The following is a 20,348-nucleotide window of genomic DNA, read 5'->3' on the forward strand; positions in this document are numbered from 1 at the left end:
ATCCAGTGCAGGGTGTCAGGGCCCTGCAGCAAGGCAACAGCCCTAGACTTCAGGAGGGCAGATTTTAATGAGGTAAGTAGACTAGTCGGGGAGGCACTGAGGTCCCGGAGGGGAGGGGAGTTGGGAGTCCAGGAAGAGCGCTCGTTCCTTAAGGAGACGATCCTCCAAGTCCAAAGGGTGACAATCCCCACATGGATCAAAAGGGGCAGGAGTGCTCAAAAACCCCCATGGCTCACCAAAAGCATCCACGAATGTCTCAAAGCTAAAAAGGAGGTGTATACCCGATGGCAGGGAGGGGCCATCACCAGGGAGGACTATACCACGGTTGCTCGGGGCTTCAGGGGGGCAGTCAGAAAGGCCAAGGTGGAGATGGGACTGGGACTAGCGACCCGGATCAAGGACAACCAGAAGTCCTTTTTTAAATACATAGGGGGCAAAAAGAAGGTACCAGGTAATGTGGGGCCCCTGCAAGACACGCTAGGGAATCTGGTCGTCACACCAGATGACAAAGCTAACCTATTCAACATTGTCTCTCACCCCATTCTCATTAAGAAATTAGGTGACTGTGGCATCGATGCCTACACAGTCAGATGGGTCGCAAATTGGCTGGAGGGCTGCCCCCAGAGAGTGGTGGTGGATGGGTCTTTTCCACAGTTCACCACAGTTCACCACTTCACTGCTTCAAGCCCTTGTTTCTTGCATATTTCCTGTTCACCACTTCCGTATTTCACAGTTCCAACACTCCATGCCCAAAGTTAGTCCTTTAACTCAGTCTCTTGGCATTTAAATAAATGGCCTTATTTTCAGAGGTGCCAAGGCTTCACAGGTGCCATAGCCTTGGTGCCTGTTCACTAGTGCATAGCGTACAGGGTGTGGTTTGCATGTTCTCGCTGTTACAGTGAAACCTATGACAGTAATATAAGGCAGCTTGGAGATATGCGGTAGGGCAGCAAAAAAGGGATGGGACTGGTTTGGTTCGAATGTCTGATACCTGAAGAGTGTAGAAAGCTTGTTTCTCCCGGTCCAGGGGTCTGGTCACGTACAGAATCCCAGACTCTGGCTCTATTCCAAATAGTCCTTCCTCATTTCCAACCAGCTGAATGTTTGCCTGACCGTCAACAGCAAGGTTTACCTGATATTGAAAATAAAGCATGTGAGGGAGTGTCTTAGTGTGGAGTGAAAGGGTAAAAAAGTATTTTGCTCCTAAGAAGTTCATCTCATTTGCCAAACAAGACTTCAGGGATGCTCTCTCTCAAGCCACAGTGCTTGAGATGGTTACAGCTGAACACTAAGGACCGTTCATTGCCCTCAGTTTGTGCCGAAACTCTGGTGATACTAGCAGGAGTGCACTGCCAGGAGTGGCCCAAGGATTTGTGGGCCTTGTGAGAGGTAATGCATATGAGGGCCACGGGGCGATTTCCCCAGAAGAGTAGCCCACTCATAAAACATACAGAAGCTGGTGGGTCTCTTACTGGGCATACTGGGCACTTACAGAAGTTACATCCTTCACAGGCTGAGGCTCCTAAAGGCACTCTACAGCCATAGCATAACAAAAGTTCACAGCTGCAGAGTGCTTTTAAAATGCAAAATTTAACCCGCATCTGAGGAAGTATCAGACGAGGCGCAGTACGGCAGAGCACCTTAGAGAGGCTGTGTACATGTTCTCTGTCAAGGTTAATTTTGGGCGATTCTGCTTGTATCCCATGCAGCTTTGCAGGGCTGGGCTGATGCTCACAGGGTGCCCTTGGCCCTCGGGGCTGTCACAGAAAGGAGACAGTCTCCTCCCTGCACAGTGGGGGAAGGGAGCCGCTCTGCCATGTGTGCCTCCCTCAGCTACCCTTGTTGATGTCTTGGGAGGAGCTGAGCTGGGCCCATGCAATGTAGGGGTCTCCCTTCCCCCACCCCCTGCCCCCCATGCAAGCACCTTTACAGTGGTAGAGGCTGCCATGGCTGGAGCTGGGGAAACAGAGCCCCCCTGCCTCACATGCCCAGTCCACCTCCCTCTGCTGGGGCCTTGCGGGGAACCAGGCTGGGCCCATGAGGCAGGGGGGCTCCATTGTTTCCCTCCCCGCCCTCCAGCGCGGGGCATGGCAATCTCTGCTGCTGTCAAGATGCTTGTGCAGTGGGTGGTAGGGGTGGGAGCCTGGCTCTCCCCAAGACCCCAGCAGGGGTAGCTGGGGGGGGTCACACATGGGAGGCATGACTCTGTCCCTCCCGCCTCCCCCCCAGTCAACGCTGCTGGAGGAGGGGGCGCAGACCTGGGGAGAGGGGTGGTCCAGCTGCCTCCTGGGAGGTTGCTAGAGCACCCCCACCTACTGCCCTGGACCAGTGCAGGAAGGCTTGAGCCCCCATGCAACTAAATTAACATCATTTCATATTCTGTTATTGCTATTACTACAAATAAGATCCTGTCTTAATAAGAACAGTAATGCTTGTCTCTTACTTAGCCCTTTCCATCCATGGGTCTCCAAGTGCAGAGTGTAAAGCCTAAAGGCACAAACATGATACAAAATACAATGGCCCATTCCTGTAATACTTACTTAGGCAAAATGCCTTATTGATTTTAATGAAAGGTTTGCCTGGGTAAGAGTTTTAAGTTTCAGCCCTGTTGCTGGAACATTTCCAGACATGCACAAAAGCTTGTAAGATAACTTACATCAGGAAGAGGCAGACTGATGTCCAGTGAAAAAGTGGATTCACTCTTCTTCAGATATTCCAACAAAAATCTGGGAGGGGGGTGGATTTTCAAAGGCCCTCTAATAATACATCCATAAATATTTGCAGACATCATGTTTCTTGAATTTGTATGTGTAGCTGAGCAATTGGGTATTCAAACAGCCCCCTGCCTGTTGGTACCTTTTCTGCATGCAAATCTTGGGGGGGAGTTGCTTGTTTATTTGCCTATTGATTTGTTTTTTGTGGCTTTTGTTTGGGGGTTTTGATGTCCTCTGAAAAATGTGGTCCTTTAATATTTTTATTTTAAAAAGAATACGTGGTACCACCACATTTATCTGTTAATTCAGAAGTGTCAGTTCTGAAAAGTGGTGCTGCTATTAGTATCAGCAGCATGATTTCCCACATCAGTGGCTCAGGCTGGAAAATCCCAGTCTTTGAAATTATACTGGCTTTTATCAGTGTTGACTTTAAAGAGTCCTCACTGGTAGTGTAGAGAATGGAGCAATAAAATGGCATGTTCTGTTCAAAGTCAATTTAAGTGCAGACTAATGAGTCACAGAAAACACTTATTAAATGACAGATGGTGCTTGTGACCATGAAAGAAAATGACTTTATTTGTTATTCTAACAGAGAATAGTTATTGAAGTCAAATAGGTTGTTATGAATTAAAAACCAAAACCTAGCTGCGTTGATTGTTATTGATCCTGTTTTGTTTCAGTAGTCCAATCTCTGGGGTGGGGTGCGATTTTCTATTTTGAAATTATTTCACTTTTCATATATACCTGTGCCATTTTTCCATTACTAGGAAATAACCATTCATCGAAAGTATACATATTTTATATATTCATCTTAACTAAGTGGGATTTACACTTACTTATAGCTTTGGATCATCATTTTTGCTTTTCTCATACATTATGCATTGTCCACTCTTAGACACTAAAGGATGACTGGGTAGACTGGGTCCATCCCTGTTTCTTTGAAAATTAAAGGCATAACCAATAAAGACTGCAAACTTGTCATAAACAGAAAAAATGTGGAAATGGTACTGTTGTGCCTCATGTGAGTCTTAGCCTGGGTCTCTCCAGCATTCCCTCTCCTATGGCCCAGCCACTCTACATTTTCATCATCCACTAAGACTGAAGACTCCTGCAAAGTTCAATCATGGCTCAGCCAGAGGGAAGACTACAATGCATCCGGGAGATGTCCAGCCAGGGAGCTCAACCCATAGAGGACAGTGAGGTTGTGAAGCATATCACCTACGTGGTCCCACAGCAGCATTTCCACATGGACAAGTAACCCTTCTATTATTGGCTAAAAAATTAGAAATTATTTATGAAATTTTTCAACAAGAACAATTCTTTTCATTTACATTTTTCATGGCAGAAAACACATTTTCCAACTAGTTGTCTTATAAATTGCTCAACTCTAGCAAATGAAGATCAGTCTGACCTCTCTTTCTTATTGTTCACATTGAACTTCCATGTCCAGATTACTTCACTAACACAAGACAGGATTGTAATGGTTAATCAGTTATGGAGCCAAAAGCTTGTTGTTAACGACAAGTATATTAAAATCAATATATTTTTATCTAGTGATGATGACTATTTTCCATATTTCCTGGCTACTAACACTATAATGCTGGGAAGGAGGGAGTGCAGATTAGGAAACAGAAAGTGAAGAGTGAAACTCAGTTTGATGTACAGCCAGGGCTGACCCTAGTGGGCCCATGGGACCACCGTAGAGGTAGGGCACTGGCTGGGGTCTCCCCCACACCCGGGGGGGGGGGGGGTTTCCATGCTTCTTCCATGCTGTGGGGCAGAGCCACCAGCACCAGGCACGCCCTGCAGGAGATGCTGTGGTTGCTCTGTCCAGCTCCTCAGGGTCCTCCAAAATGTGGACCGTGGGGTTATTGCCCCAGTTCACCATACCGGGATGGCCCTGTGTACAGCAGAAGGACTTTAAAAACAAACCACCAGTATACAGCAGATGATTCTCATTCTTGTATGCCAATTTTATGCTGGGATAAATCCAATGATTTTGATGAAGTCAGTCATGATTTACAGCAGAGCAAGTGAGAAGAAAATCAGACCAATTAAAGTCTTAGCTGAAGCAGTTTACACCATCAACATCCACCATCTTGGCAGATGTATGAAGTATTATTTGTATTCCTACCTTCTTCAGATACAGAGGGAGTGAACCACCATAATTTTCAGGTACTTCAACATGTTCTTTCCTGCTGATAGGATATACTGTAGATGACAGAGGGAAAACCTGTAGAAAAGGATTAAGCCTCTTAGTTTTGCCAAAACCAAATGAAAATTTAAAACTGTTCCTGGCAATATATCTCTGGCATGTTTCTCACTTTGGTTGAAATTCTCATCTCATTTTGTGGGGTCATTCTGAATCTACGCTATCATAAATTAGATTAGAATTCAGTCCAAACTCTTCCTACTTTTCCTGGTGAGAATAAGTGTGTACACAGTATCTGTAAGGTGCCACTCAATCTCTCTTCTACTAGGATGGTGGTTGTCACCCAAGGGATATGCATACCCCTGGGGGTACTTAAAAAGGTCCTGGGGTTATGCAGACCTAATGTGGCCAGTAAATGCTGTGTGCATGTGCACAGCTGCAGCACAGCACTCAGGCAGCCAGGAGAGCAGCCAGGTCCAGCCGGTAAGTGTGTTGTAAGAAAAGGGACCGGGGGAGGGGGGTGAAGGGGGCAGATTGAGGCCCCAGCAGTGGGCGAGGAAATGGGGCTGGGCCAGGGGCAGGTGCTGCCCAGGCAGGGCAAGGTGCTGGACTGAGCCATGTGGGGGATGGCTCCCTCTGCAGTACACACCCCAAGAGGGCATGGGGGCATGTGTCATTGAGGGCTGGGGCCAGGGCTGCTCTGGGCTTTTTCTGGTGGGGGCTGGGCCAGGCCACACTCGAGGAGGGCAGCGGCAGGGCTGGGAGAGGGCTATGGTGGGGCTGCAGCTGCTCCAGAATTCACTGACCTCACCCCCGCATAACCCCTTCCCAGTACCACCACTGCTGCCCACCCCAAGTGCAGCATGGCCCAGCCCCTGCCAGGAACAGCCCAGTGCCAGCCCCAGCCCACAGCAGCGGCCCACCCTCCCCCACACAGATCCATGGGCACACACCCCCGTGCCCTCCCAGGGGTGCGGTAGCTGCAGGAGCCACCCTTCATGGCTCAGTCCTGCACCCTGCCCTGGCTGGGCAGCGTAGCAGGGCACTGTTGGTAAGGGCTGAGCCAAGCAGCCAGCAGGTGTTTAATTGCAGCAGCCATTTTAGATCCTAGGCTGCCTATATGAACAGAGCAGTTCACTGCTGGTAGGCCAGGCAGAAACATTGCCTGGCTGCTAGGCTGAATGCGACATCGTGGAGGTAAGGGCAGGAGCTGTAGGGGTTGGTTTGGAGGCTCCTGGTCCTGGGCATGACCTAAAACTGCATCCTGCTGGGAGTGGGTGGCCTGGTAGGGCTCCCAGGGGTGCAGGAGCCTCCGGGAAATGCCAGAACAGTTACCACCCCAGCGAAAGGCGGGTAGGGGTGCCTTAGCCCCAGCCCTCACCTTCGGGTGGGTAATTTACCATAGGAGCAGGGTAGGCCAGGTGAGCTTCAGGAAGCACCTAAGCCTGCTGGACAAGTGACCCCGCAGGGCCAGGCACATTTCCAGAAGCACCTGAGCTGGGAATGGGGACCTGAATCCCTAAGTGCAGGCCGGAGGCATAAACCCAACCAAGGGACTCGACTGGTCAATGCTGGGGCCAGGACTGGAAGGGTCAAAACGGCCAGGGGCCCACTGTGAGAGGCACCCATGATGAGCAAAGAAGCTTGGGTCCCGACTGGCCTGAGATGGGGCCAGGGCTTATATGGAAGCCGGAGTTCCCATGATTGGGGCCACAGCTAATGGGCAAAGGGACAGTTGAGCTAACTGCCTGAGATGCCAGCTGTGAGGCTTGGGCTGCGGTGTAGGGGAGGAACGGAGCCACAGATGGTGCCCCCTGGCATCAGGGCAAGAATGGGCAGCCTCCAGCCTTAATTAACAACTCAATTAATTAACAGCAAGGCATGGCAGGAGAGACAGGTGGGTGACATGCCCAAAGGCAAGTGAGGAGACTAGCACTATGGCTAGTTGGGGAGCCCCACTTTGCCACAGGCAGCTCCTGCCCCTGCCCCACTCCCTCCCCCACTGCTGGGCCAGCTCTCCCTTGTCCCGGGCATAGATCTGGGGGCACATGCCCCCATGCCCTCCCAGAGTATGTACACTGGTGGGAGCCATCACTCCCTCCCCGCACCCCCTGGATGAGCCACTTGCAGCTTCGTCCCTCACTCTGCCCCAAGAGTGCAGCCCCAGCCCCACTCTCTCCTTCACCATGGGGGCCTTGATTTGCCCCCTCCCCCCCCCAAAACAAGAAAAAAATATCCAGGGGTACCTGAGCTGGGACATTGAGAGAGAAGGGTGACACTTGTTAAAAAAAGGTTCAAAACCCCTGTATTAGGAAAAGTGCCAGCAATATGCAAATAGCAATCATTTTGTCATGGGTTAACAAACAAAACAACATCCTGTTATGCCCAGCTTCCTTTGTCAATGGTCTGAAATCCTGTAAGTAGTTAGCTGTCAGCCAATGTGCAGTCTGTTCCTAGCAGCAAGTAACATACTGATAGGTCTACTCATAGGACCGTATAAACTTTAGTTAAGGTGTGTGAGATCAACACTTCCTCCTGCTAAGGCTTTTGATTTTGAGGATCTGAACCCCATTTTTCAGGGTTGTTTTTAATTCTGCTTTCTGTAATTTAAATTGGGCTACTTGTTCAACTGGCAGCAGAAATGATCTACAATGTTTGTCTGAGGTCACTACCTGTGTTAGTCACATGTATCTCTGAACCAGTCTGTCTCCAGTGTGCCACTCTGCCCTTCCTTCTGAATACTTAGGAGAAGAAACCAGGAAAGCTCACATTATACTTTTCCTTTAATAAGCCACAGCTAGAGGAAGCCCAGGAAACAGTGCCAAATCCTAACCCCTTTAACCACTTAAGAGTGGGTTTTGCAGGAATAAATCTATGGCTCAGGCCTAGCTCTAGGTGTAATCCATCAGTCATGAATGAGGTCTACATAAAATCTCAGATAATCATCAACTAGACGGCCTTATTAGGTAGGATACTACTTAAGTTAAAGGCCACTGAATTATAGAGGACTCACTGGTAACTTATGCTTAGAGAAGACATTTTGAAGGTTTCCTGTTTGTAACATTAGCAGCCATCATGGTAGTGAAAAAAATTGCTGTATTGATAGATGTCATACCTTTCCTGAGGAGTGTTTCATATACTTGATGGACTAGATGTTCTACAAAATGCAAACTGGGACAACTCTGAATGTGGCTATAAGTGCATCTTGCTCTGTCTATTTAATTCATATAGTCAGCACTACCCGATGTGTAAAAGCATTGTTTCTAAGCACTGAAGAAGTGATGTCTTCCATGTAAATATTTCTGTGAGGTTGGGTGGAGATGTATGTTTTATATTGTTGGGGCATTCACAGAGTTGCAATTACAAGCAACAGCCTTTTATTTACTTGACAGCTAGAGTTAACAATTATACCTAAAACAGGCACAAAGAAAGGAAGATCCTCCATTACTGCACATTACTCTAATGCAGAGAAATAAGATCTTTAGCTGAATCTTAGACAAGAGAGAATCCAGACTGTAACACCATACATGATGTGAGCCTAACGGATAACGAGTCTGTTTTAGAATAGTGCAGATGATTAAAAAAACTGCAAAACTGTACAAAAAAACTGTACCCTCCACAAGCAGGCCAATCAGTCCTTAAGATCGAAAAGCATTAATGAAATCAGTATTCATCTATTGTAAATGTGGTTCTGGGTGTGTAAAAGAGAGACAGAATGTATGTGGGTCAGCGTTTTGTCAGTGTTAAATGTCAGTGTGTGGGTGTATGTGTAAAGACAGATTTATTTGAACCTTATAAGGTCTTCATTATTAACCTCCTATGCTGTTACTGATTTGTTTTCTTGTATGGCTCTACTTTTACTGGGTCATTCCTCTTGTTAGCTTCTTCTCTTTTATACCTCATCATACAACAGATGCTAAGTGTAGTGGAGAAAATGCATTGGAAACTCATAGTGTTTATTTCTTTTGTGATTTATATATAGTCCCTCGGCTCATGATATATACACCTAGGGCAGACACATGACATGGTTTCAGGACACATTTAAAATTTTTATGCCCCGAGAACACCGTTCACACAATTCAGGGCCAGGAATATAGGAAGATCTGTATCGTAATATCATGATCCAGATAATTATCACCTCACAACATGGCACTGTGATATTATTATGTATGTTCATTCCAGTTCATTAAAACTTAGATTTGTCCTGTTTTGGCAGGATTGGATTCCAATCCTGTCCAAATTGTTCAGCCATCAGTACTTACCAGCTTCATCATTGTGGACCAGTTAGCATCTGTGATTTCCTGGTGTGAATGGCAATGGGTGGGGAGAAGTGTTTAGTATATTCTACACAAGGAAGACCTTTTTGGGACATTCTCTATATCCAGAGTGAAACTTTCAAGCTTCTTCAGTGTTGAACTTTCTGTAGCCATGTGAATGCTCCAGATGAGCATACAGGAGATTTGCCAGCACTTTGCGTTCACTTTGCACAAAGTGCAAGGCAATGAAGACTCCGAACCTGCGCACCTCACTCTGATGTCACTTACATCAGGGTAAATCCACGTGGATGGGGTAACTCCTGATTTAGGCCTCGATTCATGAAAGTTCTTATGTCTAACTTATTTAAGCATATAAGTAATGGGACTCACTATGCAGCATTGCTCATGTACTTAAAATTAAGAACCCTGATAAACCAGGGGCTTGCACTGTGAAGTGAGATCAGAATCAGGCTTAAAGAGTGTTGCTGAGCTTGAAATGTCTCTAGACTCGATAATAAAAATCTAATTTCTGTTTCCTATTATCAGGGACAGGCCAGATGGATGGCATAAGAAGTTTACCATATGTTTTGTTAATTCACATGGTAAGAGTTTAGAAACAAAGGGGAAAAGAATTGCAAAATTGTTCTTAAGGCTAAATATTGCTTTTGTCTCTCCTGTGTGAAGTAAATGGTTCGGCAACATTAGACTTGGATGCTGTTTTCCTTTTCATTCTCAGGGACTGTATTTAATACCTTAAGCTAAATATAGCTGTTCTGCTAAGGGCTTTTCTTGTCTGTCTTCAAAATTATATACCATATGGTATCTTAAATATGTAACATATGGCCTCCTAAGATATCATATCATAGTAAGGTTCTTAACATAAGCATTGCATGTGTGTTCATAAAAACCTACTATACAATATATCTACTATATGTATAAAATATATCACTCACTTGAGCAATGAAAGAGCAGACAACCAGTAAGCAAACAGGAGATATTCCTTTCAACATCCTAAAATAAAATTAAAGAAATAATAGGTGTGAATTGGAAATTATTTCAAAATAACCTTTTGGCCTTCTAACTTTAATTCTCTGATTTGCTTCCAAATAAATAAAAGTGACTTTCTACAAAAAAAGATATAATACTATGGTAAATATGAAAATTAAAACTGTATCTTAAGTTCACTTGAAATAGTTATGAAAGAAATATGGAGGATAGAAATATATAGGCTGTATACTGGTAGTCAGAGATACTTCTAGTATCCAAAGAATGAAAGACACCCAGGGTGCCTGTGGAAGCTGGGGAGCTGGGAGCTTTGCCCCACAGCTGCAGCTGCCACTTCACAGTGTGGGGCATAGCTGCTGGAGAGCCAGAAGCTCCCAGCTGCCTGTTAAAAGGTTCAAATTAAGAAGCCCCTATCGGCTAAGTACAGACAGTCAAAAAGCCTGAGGCTGAATCGATTCAGTCTTTGCATGTTACTCTAAACTGTGTAGATTGAGCTGAAAAGCAAGTGAACAGACATTCACTTTTGATTCTGGAAAAGGCAGCTACAGTGGCCTAGCAGGCTAGTGGCAGGGCAGGAACAGAACCTAGGCCTCCTGAGCCCCACTCTACTGCCATGTCTGCCAAACGCGCTAGTTATCTGGCTTATTGCTAACTACACCAAGGTTCAGAATAAGATCTTTGTATTCTTAAATATTCAAAATAAGGTCAATGTTTACACTACTTTTTGTTCTAGTGAAGTTCAGCAAAAAGAATGAATTGTGAAAAACAGAGCATCATGGGTAGATGCTGCAGATCTAGCCATGGTTAAGGAATTATCTAGTTGGAAAATTATTACACTTTGGGCATGTCTACATGTGCAGTTAATGCTGTATGGGTTTACTGCACAGTAATTTACTGCGAGTAAATCTGCCCTGGGCAATTGTCTACGAGCAGATTTGCTTCTTATGGCACTAGCCTTTTCCAAGCCTCCTCTGGCCCTGTTCTGCCCCTGCCCCGACTGCAAGGCTGGTAGGTGGGAGGCTCACCAGCGGGTGAGGGCAGCCGCTGCTCTGCCAGCATGGCCAACTCCATCTCCTACAGCCTGGGGCTAGGGCCAGCAGGACCCATGTGTGGTGCTGGCCTGCTATGGGCAGCTTCTTGTCAGGGGCCACATGGAGCCTGGGCAAGCAGCAAGTGGGGAAGGGGCAAGTTTGCGGGCTGGCTGGTGGGGGACCCAGGGCAGGTGCCAGGGCAGAGGGATCTGGCTGCTGAAGATGCCACTACATCTCAGTAGTGTGGCTTGTGGCTAGGCAGCTGCCAGGGGGCAGGCAGGGCTAGGACCAGGGGCAGGGCAGCAGGTGAGATGAAGGTGTCTTCCAGGTTCATGATGGTGTCCAGCACCCAGTGGTCTTCCTTCATGGCCTCCACTGCCCTAGCCACCACTGCCACTCCTGGGCATCCTGAGATAATATGCACAATACTAGGGGGCTATGTGCTCCCCGGCCTCAGACCAGGGGTCATGCACACACAGGTGCCCAGGGATAATGGTAATTTGGCTGGGCAGGCCCTGGCACAGGTGGCCATCAGCCGAGCCCCTCATCCCCACTAACTTCACAGGGGCAGGTGTGCCACTCAGTGCGTGCTGCAAACTGTATGCCTTTCCCACCCTCTTCCCAGGCCAGGACAGACCTGGCTCCTAGCAGCATTTGCTTTGGGTGCTCCAGACCCGCTACCCCCCATCTTCTCCTGCAGGCCAGGCCATCTCCTCCCTTGCTGCCAGGCCCATGGTGCCCAGGCACAGGGGGCAAGAGGCTCCCAGCTGACTGGGACATGGAACCAGTGGTGCCCCTGCCCACCCTCTGGAGAAGCGCCCTGGGGGAGGCCTCCCCCCATGCATGCCCTATTCCCTGTGCATGCCCGTAGTAAGAGTGTCCCAGGCATTCTTCCATGAGCTGTTGCGTGGAACAAGGGGTGCCCAACCCACTATGCCTTGCTGCTGCTGATCGCCATGGTGCCCCAGGCACGCCTGATAACCTGATCTGGGACCTTCAGCTTTGATGGTGCAGTGGGCAGGCCCGTGCTTCCCTGAAATGTTCACCACCACCTGGAGGGGTACCTGTGCCTACACTACACATCCCTGGCCCCCACAGCCAAAAATGACATCACTGCCAAATGTCACAAGCATCAACAGGTTTCTGTGTGTGTGAGAGGTCCATGCCTGCCTTCCTAGCTGAGGGGGCACAGGATACTCAATAAAGTTTTGTACTGCCTCCCGCCTCCCTGCATGCTGTGGGAGGAACTCCAGGTCCAGGGGGAAGCTCAACCAGGCTGAGCAGGGAGACGGGGCAGGAGCGGGGATGGGGAGAGCCCTCCTCCCAGTGCAGAGCTTACTGGGTGTGCATGGCAGGTGTGCCCAGTGGCCTGAGTCTGTCCCTGCTGGTGGTGGTGATGTGTGGCTCCCAGCAACATCCTAGGATGCAGGGGCATGGTGTCTGGCTGGGCAGGGGCCCCTCCAGGGAGGAGCTGGAGCTTATCAGTGCAGGTGGTGCTAGTCCCAGGCTCTCCTCCTTGGCAGAGCTACACACCCAGAGCTGATGGGGCAAATGCTGACCTGGGTTGTTGAAGCTGCTGGACAGTGCTGGGGGTGGAGACTGTGGCAGGACATGCTCCTGGTGCCCCAAGGGGTCCTCCCCCACTAACATGGCAGAGGCTCTGGCAGGCCACTCATGCTGGAGAGCATGGGGCAGATCCACCTAGGGCACAACAGTGTTACCCTGCTGCCATATAAAGGACATGGTCCCATGGGCAGCCCTGATCAGTGGTTGTGGTTGGTGATGCAGACCCACTGTGCCTGCAGGGCCTTGACCTTTATGCAGTAGGCATACCCACCAGTCTTGCCCACGCTTCCGCAGGTAGCCTGCTAGGCCCTCAGGGGCTGCAGGCAAGAGTCTGGGTCTGCCTGTGCAGGTCACTGCAGTGCAGCACAGGGGCACAGCACAGGACAGGCAGGTGGGGCTGGGCCAGGGGCCAGTATAAGGGTCTAGGCAGGCTGCTGTGGCTGGCCCAGGGCAATTGGTGGGGGACCCGGTAGCCAGAGGCAAGCAGCAGGTGGCACAGGCTGCAGGGTCACTGCAGTATTAAAGGCCAGGCTAGGGCAGGCAAAAAGCCACCCCAGCCTCAGGGCTTGAGAAGCTGCAAACCCTGTGGCCCTGGGGCTATCCTGAGAGTGGCTTCCTGGCGGGGGGGCTGACCGGGAAAATATTTTCTCCCAGTTCATGTCTACATGTATGCTACGGTGCAGTAACTTCTGTCTTTGCAGGTAGCGAATTAACCATGCAGTAGACTAATTGACTGCACAGTAAGTGCCTGCATGTGTAGACTGTGACACTTTACTGTGCAGTCAGTTAGTCGATGCATGGTAATGTGTCTTGTGTAGCCATGCCCTTCGAGAGGTTTAGACCTTCTTGCTTGGTCACTTATAGATTTATAGACGTTAGGGCTGGAAGGGACCTCGGAAGATCATTGAATCTAGCCCCCTGCCCCAGGGGCAGGAATATGCTGATCTCTTTATATAGCCTGCGAAGAGTGTTATTTTGTGTGACTAACTTTTTTTAAGAAGACGATCTACAAAGGAAAATATATTTGTGCCATTTTTTACTTCTTTCTTCTGTGCTATTAAAATCTTGAAAGGAGGATTTAAAGTATTTTTCTTTATTGTTTACATGAGGCATAGATTTTGAATTCTCTGTTTTTGTTGAACTGTTTGAATTATAATAAGCAATGTAAGTAGAAAAAATTTTTTACTTTGGTTGCCTATTTATTTTTACTGAGAGCTGTTTAAATCAAACTCGTGCAAACACATGGGGAGAAATGTTCTTTTTGCACAAGATGCAGCCCTTTGTTGGAGGGCTGAGAGAGTTCCTACTCAGTCCTCCAAGGAATCATGTACTGGGAAAATGAGAGACGAAACTTAACATTCTGCAGCATTTTCTTTCTGCTTGACTACAAATAACCTGACTGGGTAGTCGGTCTTTTGCTATTCTGGGTTCCTTCAGGAAAATACTGGCTTGTACAAGCTCAACCTGCCTCAAGTAGTAAGTACTTTCACATAATTTACATGTAGAGCCTTAAGCCAAAAATCAAACACAAGGAAAACAAAACAAAGCAACACAACAAACCCTTCCTTAAAGAGATTTCTAAACTCTCATATTTAGAGTTTCAAAATTCTTGTTGTTTTTAAGCCTGACAATTTCAATTGAAAGTAAAGATGTGATGGTAATTTTTAAATATTATAAACCTTGTAATACCTTAACTAAAACCTTGTAACCTTAAATCATATTTAATATTAAATATTATAAACTTTATCAGCAGAGATACTTGAAAGAGGGCAAACATGCACGAGGGATCTCATGTAATGTGCTCACTGAATAGAAAAAGATGGGTATTGCTAATGTCCTTTGAATGTTATGATGAAATATTGTAACATTTTAGCCATAAACAAACTAAATCACTGGAAATGTAGGTACAAAATGGACAAACTAGGAACAATTTTTATTACCCCCCCAAAAATATGAAGGACTTGCAAGGTGTAGGCAAGTTTTGCTTACTGTACCAATACTACAAACAGTTAATGTCAATATAGCAACATATTGAAGAGTTATAAATCTTTGCATATTAGAATTATATTTGTAATAATAGGGCTACTGTTGGAGAATTCCAAGAGGACATCTGGACTTAATAGAAATGTTTACATTTATTAAAAGGAAAATAATGAGAGACTGAAATAAGGGAGAAATAATTTTTTCAAAGGCCAGTTATGATTGCTACCAGGCTGAGTGTGAGAAAATTGGTGTATTTGTATCCCTGATGTAAAATAAATTAAAATAGCTGACTGTTCCCAGGGTACCAGGCAACAAAACCAAGAGTGGATGAATCGTTCAGATTTCTTCTGTTTTTATATATGTACTAGAAACAGTAATTTATTATCCTAGTTTTCCTGATGCTTTTAAATGTATTATTTTTTCAGGAAAAGAAAATTGGATTGAACATTGAGAAGAGCAATGACAAAAAAAAAAAAGTCCAATAACAACATTAATTATAATGGGACAATTATAATGGGACAAGTCCTGTGAGCACACCCTCATGTTTTCTTTAGGAATGTGTGCTGTCCCCTTGATTTTCATAAAGTTAAGTCTGTATGTCAGTATTTGTAGTATTAGGGGCTAGATAATATTAGATTTTTTCTGTATATTAATTTAGATTTTTTTTTGAAATGATTAACAAATAGTGGCATATACACTCAGCCTTTGATCCTACAAACACTTAGACATGTACTTTATTTTACTTACATGAATAGTTCTATTGAATCCAGCAGAACCATTCAGGTATGTAAAGTTAGGCACATGCACGTGTCTTTGAGAAATCAAGGCTTTAGTTTCCTTTTTTATTCAAATAAACCCAAGAACTTTACTGCAGTTTTGTTGCCATTAATTGCTTTCCAGACATACAACATGTTTTTCACATTTAGTCATTCAAATATCCAAGACTTTGAAAAAAAAATAATCAGCAAATCTTTACTGGGTTTGGTTTCTCGATTGCTCTGTCTAGATGCATCCTTTTGTCAAAACATTCTTGCACAGACACGTAACAACAGGAAGAAAAAAGACTCACCCAAAGAACCTTGTCTGCTTAACAGCAAGAAGAGATTTCAGTTCTTCATATTCATAATTTCAGCCTTTTCTTCCCATTCACAAGTGTCAGTTTTAAAAAAAATATTGAACAATGATGTTTTTTCTTTCCCTCTGTCTATGTTGTACAGGGATTTCAAGGAACATATAAATTCCTGGTCCCACTGAATTCCTAGGGCGACTGAACTCACTAGCAAAACTCCCGCTAAATTGAGCGGGGCCAAGATTTTATCCCTTGTATTTGGAAATGAAAATTGGTAGGAAAGAGTGTTCCCAACCTGCAAAATTTTCTGTATTGGAACAAAAGACTGTTGGCATTTTTCCATAGATGATAGAAGAGAAGAATATAAATACAGCCCATCTCAGAAGAGCAATTAGCCTAGTGGCTAGGAGATTTGCTTAGGATGTGAGAACTCTGGGTTAAAGTCCATGCTTATTTAATCATAGAATTATAGAAAATGCGGGTCAGAGGGATCTCAGGAGGTCATCTAGTCCAACCCCCTGCCCAAAGCAGGACCATCCCCAACTAGAACATTTCAGCCAAGGTTTTGTCTAGCCAGGTCGTAAAAACCTCCAAGGATGAAGAGTCCACAACCTCTCTGGGTAACCTGTTCCAGTGTTTTACTACCCTCCTAGTGACAAAGTTCTTCTTGATATGTAATCTAAACTTCCCCTGCTGCAAGTTGAGCCCATTGCTCCTTGTTCTGTCATCTGCCCCCACTGAGAAAGGTCCAGGCTCCATCCTCTTTGGAACCACCGTTCAAGTAGTTGAAAGCTACTAGTAAATCTCCTGTCAGTCTTCTCTTCTCCAGACTAAATAAGTCCACTTCCCTCGACCTTGCCTCATAAGTCATGTGTCCCAGCCCCCGAACCATTTTGCTGCCCTCCGCTGGACTCTCCAATGTGTCCACATCCTTTCTGTAGTGGGGGCCCCAAACTGAACACAGTACTCCAGATGTGGCCCCACAAATGCCAAATGGAGGGGAAGAATAACTTCCCTCGATCTGCTGGGAATGCTTCTACTAATGCAACCCAGGATGCCATTAGCATTCTTTACAACAAGGGCACACTGTTAGTTCATGTTCAGCTTATTGTCCACTGTAACCCCCGGTCTCATACAAAGTTGATTAGGGTAGCTCCAGCAAGAGAAACTGAGACAGACCCATCCCAGAATAGAAGTGGGCTGCTGGTCAGTTGTATCTGAATCAAGAAGAGTAAAAATCTGAACCTGGGATTCCCACATCCCAGCTGAGAGCCCTTCCCACTGAATTATTGGCAGTTTGGGGGGTGGGGGGAAGGAGGTGTCATTTCTCCTAATGAGGTGTAGTTGATGGGTACAGAATGAATACTGCATTTCTTTCACAAAGTATGGTATATGGTCACTAACTAGGCACCGGAAATAACAAGTGTTTGTGTATAATAAAAAATATTGGCTAAATTCTGCTCTGAAGCCAACAGCGTTACTCTTGATTAACTGTGGTGCAATTCAGGACAGGATCTGGCCTGCCATTTAATTTATTTGACCTCTCTTGATTGCAACTAGACAATTTCTTATTACAGAGAGCAACATTTTTATCAATCCTAAATGCTCAGAAATCATGATTTTATTTAACTTGACACTGGACCAACTGCATAGATGGAAGAAATGTTGGTCAAATAAAAGATAGCAGTCAAAAAACCTTGTTTCTCATTTATTTCCCAGATCAGCACAGCTGCAACAAAACTCCAACTCCACTACAGCTTCCAGTCATTACTTTGTACCAACGGTCTTTCAAGATTTGGTTTTCAAAATATAGTGCCTGATCCTGCAAACATCCCAGGTACGTGCAAGCCACTTATTAGACATGGAGTTTCACAAAGGGCACAGACAGCAGTTACATTTGTTGTGCGAATGACCACCTGAAGGTGCTCTACAGCTGCGCCATAACAGAAGTGCACAGCTTCAGAACACTTTGAAAGTGGCTGATTATGCAACCAATTAACCCTCATCAAATGAGGGATCAGATGAAGGTGAAGCACCTTAGGGAACTTCTGTTCCCTAGGGTCAATCCGTTGTGTGATCGGGGCTGGCCTGATGCAGCCCAGCTCCACCCTGCAGGAAGGGAGGGGGGAGAAGAGAAGAGGAGCAAGCTGAGGGCTGAGGTTTGCCCGGCCTGAAAGGGAGGTGGGTGGATTGGAGCCCCTCCACCTTGTGGCTGCTCCCCAGGCCCCTCTACCCTCCCGCCCCCAACCCCCACTGCAGCTCAGGCCAGACAGAGCCCTGCCTGCAGCCCACTCCCTCTCCCTTCTCCCCCATCCCTTCCTGCAGAAAGCACCAGAACTGGGAGGCAAGGGCAGGGCTAGGGAGAGAGAGGCTGCAGGCAGGTTTCTCAGCGCAGTCAGCTCCAAAGCAGAGCTCGATTCCATGCACGCCCCCGACCCAACAGGGAAATATCTGTTGCGTCAGGGGCACCACTCTAACTCATGGCGTTTTTTGTAAAGTGCCTTGAGTTAGAGTGGGGGCCTGTGCATCTGTCAGTGCAGTTTAAACATTTGCTTAATTAGACATGTTGCAGCTAGTCCCATTGCATAAAAATAAGCATATGCTTAAATCTGTATAGAATCAGGTAAACATCACTGAATTACCCTGGTGTTTCTTGGAGCAGAATTTGTCCTATTATGTCAAGTGAAATTGTACTCACCCAAGCATTGCTCACAGAAGTAAAAAGCTGCAGGGTTCGGCTTATGGTTTGAAATGTTTTTTCTTTCCCTGCCCATCCATACATGTTAAAACTGTAAGTAACCTGGGGATATTCAGAGGGGTTTTCTCACTTCCTCCTGGTGGGCAATTTTCAAGTTGTGAGAAGCAGGAATATATAAAAGAGCACTTAGTGGACTTCGTCCATTCTGGCCCCAGTGACCTTACAGCCCACCTTCAATGTCATGCAAGATGTTTTAGAGATCACCATGGTTTTGACAGCTTTCCTCACTAAAGTAAAAAACAATTTAAGAAAACGTACAGTGATAAAACATCATCACTTAGGTTAACATACAAAAAGGGATTTTCTTGTTGAAATGCAGGGTATTTTTGTGGATTGGGTGAGCAAAAGTTTGAGTTTTCATTAAAATCTCTATTCTGCCCATTTGGAAAGTTAGGCTTGCAGTCAGTGAATTAAAAATAGTCTTTTCCTTACCAGTGCCTCTTTTTGAAATACGAAATATAGGAAACTGCTCTCAGTGGATGAGACTATGAAGAACTAACTCTTATTTGGGCAGCTAGAACCATCTCCCCCCTACTCCCCTTCACTTCTGCTTAGGCAAAGCTCCAGTTGAAGTCAATGAGCTGAATCCTGCCATCATTTCTTAGGGCTAAAACCCGACCGTGATGCATCTAGCAGTGAAGCAGAAATAAATTCCTTATACCCGTAAAGAGCAGCTGCAGCACTTTCTTTGAACGCACAAGGTACGGGGAGGTGAGGGGACCTGCACCTCTTTGATGAAGCTCAGTGGCAAGAAGTGAATGCAATATAAGTATAAGTGGTCTGTTTATTTCCTCAGCCCAGTTTGAACTTCTCTGTATCCAACGCTGGGGCAGGCTGCGTTGGGAGAGAAGTAGGAACTTACATACCACCTTGGACCAAGGCTCTGTACTCTCAAGAGTTCAGAGGAACAGCAGGTGCCTGGACCTTTCCCTCCATGGACTGCATGGAGTGTACGCTCTATTGCCTTTAACCTGAATCATTCCCTGTCATCTGTCAGACAGAGGCAGGGGCAGGGGCAGGGACTAGGGCTGGGGCACATACTAATCCCTACCTGATGGAGGCATCAGGCTGCAGTAACCTCCACAGATCTTCTCTGTTACCCCTCTGCAACCCATTGCATGCCCTCCCCCATAAAGTACCCAAGAACATAATCAGGTTGCTTAAGCAGAGTACTGAGGTCTGGATTTGCCTGTGCACTTGAACACAGATTGTCAAGTCTGGAAAGCTGCTAAACAGCAATGGAGCCCAGTGACTGATAAAATTATCAAGAGCTCATCTCTTTCCAAGATTTGCCTCTTCTGTTTTTCCTTTCTAAACACCAACATGCACTCAGGTATCCAGTTCAGGTATCCAATCAGCCGTATTGGTCTGGAGGAAAAAGCAATCAGGACTCAAGGTAGGGATGATATCATTTATACTAGATTTTTGCAAAAAAAAGTGTTAAAATACAAACTTTCAGGCACAAACATCAGGCATCAGAGAAAAGATTGTAAAAGGGTAGAAATGAAACTTCATATTTCATAGGAGAGTAAAATGCACTCAACATTTATATAACTTCAGAATTTTTTGTTGTACCCATTTGGTCTTCTGTAAGGTTATTCTGAGTATCAAGTTAAGATATTTCACTTTTGCTTTAAATGAAGAGTTGTGATTCAAAGTCTTTAATGGAAAAAATCCAGTTAAAATGCATTAGACTTTTAGCTAAGTATTCTTAGGCTTGATTTCTTGTCATTTTGCCACCAACATATCAAATCTAGCATAACGCTAAACACTCAGAAAAACCAAGATCATTAAGAAAATTATTACATTCAAAC

The 20,348-nt window shown here is 45.9% G+C and overlaps 1 protein-coding gene across 2 annotated transcripts in view; it reads right to left on the minus strand.

Annotated features, from left to right (window-relative positions):
• The window catches only part of CDH16 (cadherin 16), a 76,822-nt gene that overhangs the window by 56,000 nt on the left and 474 nt on the right, over window positions 1–20,348 (minus strand). Inside the window, exons 1-4 of one of the 2 annotated variants that reach the window (XM_090063001.1) lie at window positions 18,475–18,744; window positions 10,076–10,133; window positions 4,849–4,947; window positions 992–1,132 (exon numbers count right to left, since the gene is read on the minus strand). In XM_090063001.1, the coding sequence (XP_089919127.1) occupies window positions 992–1,132; window positions 4,849–4,947; window positions 10,076–10,133; window positions 18,475–18,482 (306 nt within the window). In that variant the 5' untranslated portion in view covers window positions 18,483–18,744. Of the gene's footprint in view, window positions 1–991; window positions 1,133–4,848; window positions 4,948–10,075; window positions 10,134–18,474; window positions 18,745–20,348 lie in introns of those variants that run through there. The other variant, XM_090063000.1, reaches the window with a different exon arrangement.

This window comes from Crocodylus siamensis, chromosome 9 (genome assembly GCF_052110815.1).
Source record: "Crocodylus siamensis isolate JL-2025a chromosome 9, ASM5211081v1, whole genome shotgun sequence".
Lineage (NCBI taxonomy): Eukaryota > Metazoa > Chordata > Crocodylia > Crocodylidae > Crocodylus > Crocodylus siamensis.